The 8,907-nt window shown below is 40.5% G+C and overlaps 1 protein-coding gene across 1 annotated transcript in view; it reads right to left on the bottom strand.

The window, feature by feature from the left end:
* Positions 1-8,907, bottom strand: part of Dnah7 (dynein axonemal heavy chain 7) — a 249,661-nt gene that overhangs the window by 177,973 nt on the left and 62,781 nt on the right. Inside the window, exons 17-18 of the mRNA XM_028765706.1 lie at positions 8,092-8,777; positions 5,525-5,711 (exon numbers count right to left, since the gene is read on the bottom strand). Coding sequence (XP_028621539.1) covers positions 5,525-5,711; positions 8,092-8,777 — 873 coding nt within the window. The remainder of the gene's footprint in view (positions 1-5,524; positions 5,712-8,091; positions 8,778-8,907) is intronic.

The raw sequence follows: 8,907 nt of genomic DNA on the forward strand, positions 1-8,907 counted from the left end.
AGATAGATAGATAGATAGATAGATAGATAGATAGATAGATAGATAGATATGGAGATATAAGGGAGAATTTAAGCATACATAGATAAATAAATTTAGGCCTTGATCTCATTATTAAAAATTAATTGTATAAGAACAAGACAGGGTATAATGGAGAAACACTTTTTCAATGGATAATGGTAATTGTTTAGATTACTTTGACGGTTTTGAATTGTTTTAATTATCAAAATGCATGTGGTTGTAGGTTTGGTGGTTATGGTATTAAAAATCCTCTGAAAGAGAGGTCAAAATAGAGCAGGCCTGAAGAGAAAGGAGGCTGCTAAATTGAATCAATCTATATCTTTGATGATTTTAGGTTACTGGACCAAGGACATGCTATTTTGGGAAAGAGGCTCTGTAGTTCTGTTAATAGAAAAGAAGAGGAGGCTTTGGACCCCTTCCAGAGTAATATAGATCAGATATGACAGGGGAAGACCTCCTGAAGATCTTGGTTACAGAAAAAGAAAAATTTGAGAAAATCAAACATTACAGGCAATTTGATCTGCTGATTCTTCAACATAGGAGTAGCCCAGTAACTGGCTTAGACATAAAAATGTCTCTAGCCAAACTTCAACTAAAATTAGACAATAAATCTTGTTGGTTATAGAATCCTTAAGATTCTTCATGCCCTCCTTCATATAACATGAATGAAGATTGATCACAATTGGTTACTGATCAAATTAATTCATAAAAAGGACAGTTGTCTTTTACCTGCTCAAAGAAAAAGCAAAAATTTTATCCTTAACTGATCTGTGCACCTTGCACAACCCATACAAATATCTTAATAGTACTACAATTTGGTTGTGAGATTTATATATTGCAGAAGAGTCATCCACTGGGATGCTGAAATGACCCACTCTTCCAGCCCCCTGCTTCCTGATGCTGTACAGAGACTTGCTTCCAGAACAGCTTCAGGGTCATGCATGATTCTATTTTAGCAGTAAGCAGTCTATAGCACTTTGGGCTTTGGTCCTAGGCCTGGGCTATGCTGGTCTGTGTGTGACCAAGTTTGATAGTATTGTTGACTATGGATGTGACATGGAAGCTTGAGGCTAAGTTCATCCATGGTGACTCTGTGTAAAGTCAGTCTACATAGTTCCTGATAACAGACTGGATCATAAATAAGAATGTGGGTTTGAGGTCTTATACCCCTAGGATGAATCTTGTAAGAACAGACTACCTGTTCTACTAGTTCATCAGAACAACACACACTTGATACACATCCAACTTCAGAGCATACTTCAGTGCTCAGACAGTGATCACACACTAGCAGCAGATGCCTGAACAACCTGGACCAAGGTGTCACCCAGCACTAACAAAGGATGTGACTAATGTCTCGGAAGCAGACTAGCTGCCTGTCTAGAGGTTCTGGAATGACAAATGCAAAGCCAGGTCAGGAAGATGAAGTAGATCTGTTCTTCTCCAATGCCCAGATGACATCACACACCAACAAGTACCAGCACTTTCAAGAAATTGCATTCTCACATAACAGTCAACCTGAGATGCCATGAACTGACCAGACAACCATTGCTATGGGTGACTGGTGGGCTAATGGAGAGTTTTTAAAAGCTGCTTTAAGAAAACTCAGTAAGATTCAAGAAAATGCAGGAGCAATTCAGGTCTATTACAAAGAAACTTCAAAAAGAGATGAAAGCAATTTATAAAACTCCAAGTAAAATCAAGTTGAAAATAAAAATGACCAAATTTAAAATGTGGTAAAAAAAAAAAAAGGTATCAAGAGCAGCCAGGCCTCCCTAGAGAAACATTAGACAGCGGGAGGGAAACTTATTTCAAACTACAGCTGGAGGGAAAGCAAAAAGAATGAAGAGGAATGAAGAAAACTTACAGGAATCATGGGCCTGTGTTAAAAGAGCAAATGTATGGGCTACTAGGGTTAAAAGGAAAACCTGAGAATGACAGTGGAGTACAAAGTTAAGAGGAAAAACCAGACAAACAGAAAGAAGGATACAAATATCAGCTGCAGGGAAGTTAAAGGTCACCAGATGGTTGAACTTAAGTGTTCCCCACATCTCATGTCAAGCTCTAAGAAGGCAATAATGAAGCACATTCTCAGTGGAAGGAGGGAGGGACCGGAAATCAGGTGCCTGATGCACATTCTCAGTGGAAGGAGGGAGGGAACGGAAATCAGGTGCCTGATGCACCAGACGCTGGCTTCTCAGCAGAAGTCAACCCAAGAGACAATGGAGTGAGAGTCTCAAACACTAAAGGAGAAAACCTGCCAAGCAAAACTCTCTCTGTGGAAAGAAGGAGAGATAAAGCCATCCCCAGACAAACAGAAGCTGTGAGAATAGGTCTTTACTAGACATTTCCTACAGGAAACTTCAAGAGACATTAACACACAGTGAGAAAGCATAGGAAAGTGTACAAGTAACAGGCAAGAGTAACCACAGAGAAAAATCCAGGGGTCTCTTGCACAGTGAGAATGTAAATTAACACGGCCATTATGTAAAACAGTAACGATGTCCCTGGGAAGTATTCAAAATAGAAGAAACATGTGATCCAGCCACCCAACTAAGTACACATCCAACACTGAAATTGGCATGTTGAACAGACGTCTCTATTCCAGTGCACATTACATAGCCAAGAAAGGCAAACAACCAGACACATACATGGCCTTGTTGTTTATGATGACCCACCAGGCCCACGAACACAGCACTGCATGTCCTGGCTCACATGTGGAATCTTAAAATGGTTAGCCTCATAGAAGTTGAGATTAGACTGGTGACTACCAGAAGCTGAGGAGACCAGGGGAGGAGGGAGGTTTAGAGAAGGTTTGACGTACAGTGCTGTGCAGTAAGGCAGAAGTGTGCTACTGAACAGTAACACGATAACAATAAACTGTAATACTTTAAATGGTCAGAAGAAACGGCTTGCAAAGCTTCCCTGGAAAGAAATAAAGGGTATTTAAGAAGACAGAAATCCCAGAACATCCTTAATTAGAGGTTGTTTGTCTTATGACCCACCTGCAAAAGGAACAGCCAGTTTGGCAGTGAGCCACCCCAGGAATGTTCTTTCTCTGCATACCCCACTCCTCCCAATCCCGGCTGCTCTCCTCTGCTCTGTCTCTTGACCTTGTCCTTGTTCCCATGCTAGATAATATGCCTCTGAATGACAGAAGCAGTGTGGGAATCTATGCTGAGCAGAGGCCTGAGCAGAACATGAGCCTGAAGTTTTGAAACAAGCCAGCCTTCACAGACTAAACTGAACAAATAACCCAGGCCAATTGGAAATTTCTACAGTGAAAGATCTTCGAGTGAGGAAGGTCAGTGTATTCAGTGAAAAAAAACCATAAAATTATTTCATGTATATACACTGTCCATTAAATGGATAAGAGACTGAGCTGTCAGTCAAGCCTACCACACTAGCAATAGTAGTGACACTCTGTTCTGAACATCTGGAATTTTGTCGTGGAAAAGTCCACCTCATAGAGAACCTTTCTTAGGACCCCTAGGATAAAAGTGAAAACCTCTTATACCAGGCAATTAATCCACTGGCTTCTGCTACACAGACCATAGGAGAGATGAGAGAATGTGGCCATACACTTATCTTCAAAGCTTTGGAAACGGTGCACAAGACCTGTGAATACTAACATTGAAAGAGAGAATACACAGGGCAGTTAGGGAAGACAGTTTTGCTGTGCAGCAATCATCAATGAACTGTCACCAAAAACCAACAGCAATAATAAAACCCAGTCCCACTTGCTCAGGACTCAGTGTGTGAGCTGCTTACTTCCTGAGTCGCATAGTTCCATACAGCCATAGGCAATCCTCAGGCCAGCACAGCTGTCCCTTCCAGACACTGAACAATGCATAAAACAATTTAGAGATGTGGGACTTTTAAGAATATTTTCATCAAATATCAAAAGCAAGGGCTTTTGGTTCTTTTTGTTTTTGTTTTTTAAAGTTTTTCACACACACACACAACCCCAGGAGTGGTAGTATATGCCTTTAAACCCAGCACTCTGGAGATAGAAGCAAATGGAACTCTGTAAGTTTGAGGTCAGCCTGACAGCGAGTTCCAGGTCAACCAGGGCTACAGAGTGAGACTCTGCAATTATATGTGATACACACACACATATCATATCATATCATATCATATCATATCATATCATATCATATATAATACACACACACGTACACACACTTAGTATATATAGTATACCAGTGAGATGAATATATCTACTTTTGTATCTTCTTTTGGGGGAATCAACAAAAATTCTACTTAAACTTTTCTTATTTATTTATTTATTTATTTATTTATTTTATTCTTTTTTTTTTTTTGAGACAAAGAGTTTCCCTGTGTTGTCCTGGATGTCCTGGAACTCGCTCTGTAGACCACGAACTCTGAGATCTGCCTGCCTCTGCCTCTCTGCCGCTCTCTGCCTCTCTCTGCCTCTCTCTGCCTCTCTGCCTCTGCCTCTACTTCTGCCTCAAGAGATGGGATTAAAGGCATGCGCCAACCACTGCCTGGCTCTTGATCTTTCTTAATGAAATTAATACACATTACAAGGGCTTTGCATTGTACTAAGGAAACTATATGTCAGCCTGTATTTGTGAATTGCATTAGAAATGGTTCAGTGCTATATAGCAACTCACTAATAGTTCTGCTAAGTGTGTACTTCACTATATTGTGATTAATTTTACAGTTTTGTTTGTACATATTTAATGATATTATTATAAAACCAAAGTAAGTCTACTAAATATGTCCATATTTCTGGTATCCTTCTGCCAAATCATATAGTTGTCATTGATGAACTACGATTATAGGCATAGCTTTGTTTAAATAATGATTATGTGTATATTGTTATCAAGTTAGGACATTTTAGGTGCAATTCATCTATCTTACAGTGTATTTGATTAAAATATCAATGGAAGAGCTTATGTTCATGTCATAACATAATCAGCACCTTCAGAACTTGTGTGTGATGTTCTTTAGTGTGACCAGACTTTATTAAATTCCTCCTTGGCTCTAGCTTTCCTCTCTAGGATCTATGTATTTTATGATTTTATTTCATTTTGATGGACTCACTGGATAGACTTCTCTTCGAATTTTTATTTTTGTAATGTCCCTAGGAGACACATTGCTAACTGAGCATGCTTGCTGGCTGTTCCCTGTCATAGTGAATTTCAGCAGTAGTGCAGCCTCAGCATGGAGACAGCACCATGAGAGAAACAGTGTCCAGAGAGGGTGCTGGCCTCCTAGCAGAGCCCCTGGTAAAAACTGTGCCAACCACCAAAGGTCACTGAATAAAGCTGATGTACTGTGAGCCTTAGGGGAATCCGGACAAAATATCCACATTTTTTCACATTTTTTTTTCTCTTGGAATTCTAAAATAATAGCCAAAAAGAAAATGTATGTTGCAGGGAAATGATGGCTTATTAGAAACAGTAGCCAGTAGCCGCCTATGTGAGTTTTTAAGAACAAAAGTTGTTATCACTTCTGTGCATAACCAGAGAGTTTTACCTACTTGTATAACCATTTTCATCACATCCCTCCAGGTTTTATCCACAGCTGTAAATCGCCTGCCTTCTTCTGGCATTTGAGACATGATATCGGGAGAGCTGAAAATGGGCTCCAGGTAGAGCCAGGTAGCTTGTACCTTGAGCCACTCATCCAGGATCTCCTGCAGCAACAGCAGCTTGCCCTCCCATTCCCTGAGAAAAAAGCACAGCAGAGAACTCAGGACAGCAAAGCAGGCAGTGTCTCAGACAGCAACGCTCCAACCCACAGCTGCCAAGCCCTCGTGTGATGTTGCTACTCCTATTTTTACTTCTCTGCTTACAGTCAAAGGTAAATCAATAAAAATTGTCTTAAATAAAGCCTGGTTTGAGAATAATTACATCAGCATTTAGACTTGTAACCAATAACTAAGATAGAACATATATTCACAAAATTCACATTCCCCTAAATACAATGTGACACACATGCGGAAGAGGCAATATTTGAATTACAGTAGGTTATCCGTTCATCTCTAAATACGGAAAACCTAAAGACTAAAGTTCCTTTATGTGTAAACACCATAATTACTCTAAAACTAACAGTTTTTAAATTGCAGTTTAAAAGTCTCTCTGCAGTTTCATCCATCTTAGCAATAACCCTGTGCACAACATTTACTTAGCAAATGAGACTAGGGCAACCAAGGTTAAGTAGCAGATGCAAGTTCTCCCAGCTAACAAGGACAAGCTGAGACTTGAACTCACAGCTATAATCGTCAGAGAATCCATAACACAAGGAAGAATGCTTTATTAATCAATGAAATTTGGAAGGAAATAGCTTTGTTTGTATATTAATGCCTTATTCATTTACAAGAAACAATCTGTAATTTTCAATTGTTAAAATGAAGAAGTATAAATAATTCTCCCAATTACAAGGTGATTTCAAATGTCTTTTCAAAATGATTTTTCCCCAGCCTTTATCTGTGAATTGGGTAGCTGATTTTCATATGGAGTCAGGAATGCCTCCAATTGGCATTTCTTCTGGCATTTTTTTTCTTTTCTCTAATTCCTTTATGATGAAGAACTGTTCCCGCTAGCTAATGATATTATGCCAGACCTTCAAAAGAGTCTAGCTATACCACTTTCAGATGAGTTTACTCTCTGTGGCACCTAGAAGGAAAACAGCCAATCACAGAGAAGGAAGCAACACCCATCTGAGAGTTTCTAATCATCTTAGGTGTGGGATAACCAGAGACAGAAACCTCCAAGTCAGTCTCCCTTGCCAGTCAAATGCATACTGAAGGCGGCAGTTCAATTTGGTTATCTGCCTCTTAAGGTGAAATATAAACTGTTTAATACACATTACGAATCAAGCCAATGCACAAAAACTAAAAGTGTGAAGAATAGAGTGAGAGTTGGATGTATCTGGCAGCCTTCTCTTAAGAAGTTTTGGTTCAAATCAGTTTGTTTGTTTTCCTTGTGTGCTCTAATTTGCCAGCTATCATGCATAGAGCTGAAACTGCAATAGATGCCCATGGGCTGTCTTTGACAATCTATTTTCCAAACTTGGGGAACAGCATTACTATTTTCAGTGTTATACTTTACTCTCCTTAAACTATGTTCAGTCACAAACTTCTTAAAGTTAAAAAAAAAAGTAAGATCAGTGTGTTGTCAATAAAAATGAGCGTCTGAATGTTGTCTGATGCCTCTGTCATAATGAGAGCGAAGGAATCCATACTTTTGCAAAACTAATAAAGGCTGCCCATTCCTTATAATGAATTCAACAGCATGCTACACCCTCTTCTGCCCTCTACAGGTACCTAGACATATGCACACACACAGGCACACACACATAACACACTGAGGAATGAAATAATAAATTTGAAAATAGTAAACGTGAAATGAATAATCAATCCCCAGAAGAACTTTGAATTGAATGCAAGGGGATTGGGTAACAGTATTTTTGCTGCTAATTCCACTTTCCTAGGAGGGTCTGCAGACGAGGAGTGAGTCACATACTAAAATGACTTCTTGTGAACCTTCCCTGAATGAATAAAGGAACCAATCACTGGGTGAGTAGGCAGGACTTCTGGGCTGGACGGAGGACGAGAGGAAGCAGGAGAGAGATAGGGGTTTTTGGACAGGGAAAGCGACAGGACAAGATGTAGCTCTAGCATCTTCTGGATTAGATGGCAAATATGGCTTACAAGATTAGGATTCTAGTTGATGCACCCAGCGATTGAGTTACCATTGTTTCTGAACTAACTTTGTGTGGTGTTTTCCTTCACGAAGTGGCTCGACTGGGTTCCAGAGAGAAAGGTACGGCGGCAAAGTGTGGGTTTGCCAGATGTGCACCACAAAAGACCGTGGAAGTTTCGAAGCATGGGGTTGGCATGGTAGAGACCTGCCAGTTGGAATTTAGTGAGCTGGGTGAAGAGATTTTGGAGCTCTGAGTCAGAGAGTATCCACAAGATGAGAACAGGCCGGCCATTTCCCACCAGTGCCTAGCGGTACAGCCCACCGACACCATTCTGGCAATAGTGTGGGTTCATTTTTAATATTTCCCACAACACAGTATAAACATTACATATTATTTTACCTCATCTGCTTTTCATAAGGCTTGATGAAAGGAGATCCTCGCATAGTTTGTGTTTTGATAATGTGGTCATCCAGCAGCATCTGAATGTCATCGACTGAGGACAAAATGAATGTTCCGCTTTCTCTGTAAGGATGAATGACAAATTCCATGGACTCCCATTCAGTCATCATCTTATCCATGGCCTTTTCAAGAGAATATTCTTTGCTAGCTGCTTCGCTAATGCCTTCAAATCTGTCTAAAAATGGCTCCAGATTCATGTCTATGAAAGAGAAGACTGTAGAGTCATCCGAGGGCTGCAGAGGGTAGCCGACGATGGCGGACATGGCTTCCCAGTGCCTGGGGCGCAGACCAGGATTACAGATCACTTGGATGAGAGGGATGTACTGCTTGAACTCCTCCACCCTTGACCTCACTTTCTTGGTCATTGCCAGTGCATTTGGAGAATCATGGAAGACCTTCTCTAGCTTATACAGCCCTCTCCAATAATTCCCAACATCCGCTTCTACTTGATCTGGGTTCACCTTGTGATACGGTCCTTCAGTCCACCCTCTGTGCTTGGTACTAAACTCCACAGCTGTTTCATAGAGACGGAGATAAGGGTTTAAACCATCCTGGATCTTTTTCCGTTGAGGATATACTGATGGGATCCAGCCAAATGCCTCCTCTTCCGCATTGAACTGCTCAATCTGAAAAGACGGGTGTTGAATAAGTGCTTCTGAAGGTGAACGGTGTTTAAAAGGTTAAACACCAGCTCTCTCTCTCATTCTCTCTCTCTCTCTCTCTCTCTCTCTCTCTCTCTCTCTCTCTCTCTCTCTC

This window comes from Grammomys surdaster, unplaced genomic scaffold, assembly GCF_004785775.1.
Source record: "Grammomys surdaster isolate TR1022 unplaced genomic scaffold, NIH_TR_1.0 165, whole genome shotgun sequence".
NCBI lineage: Eukaryota > Metazoa > Chordata > Mammalia > Rodentia > Muridae > Grammomys > Grammomys surdaster.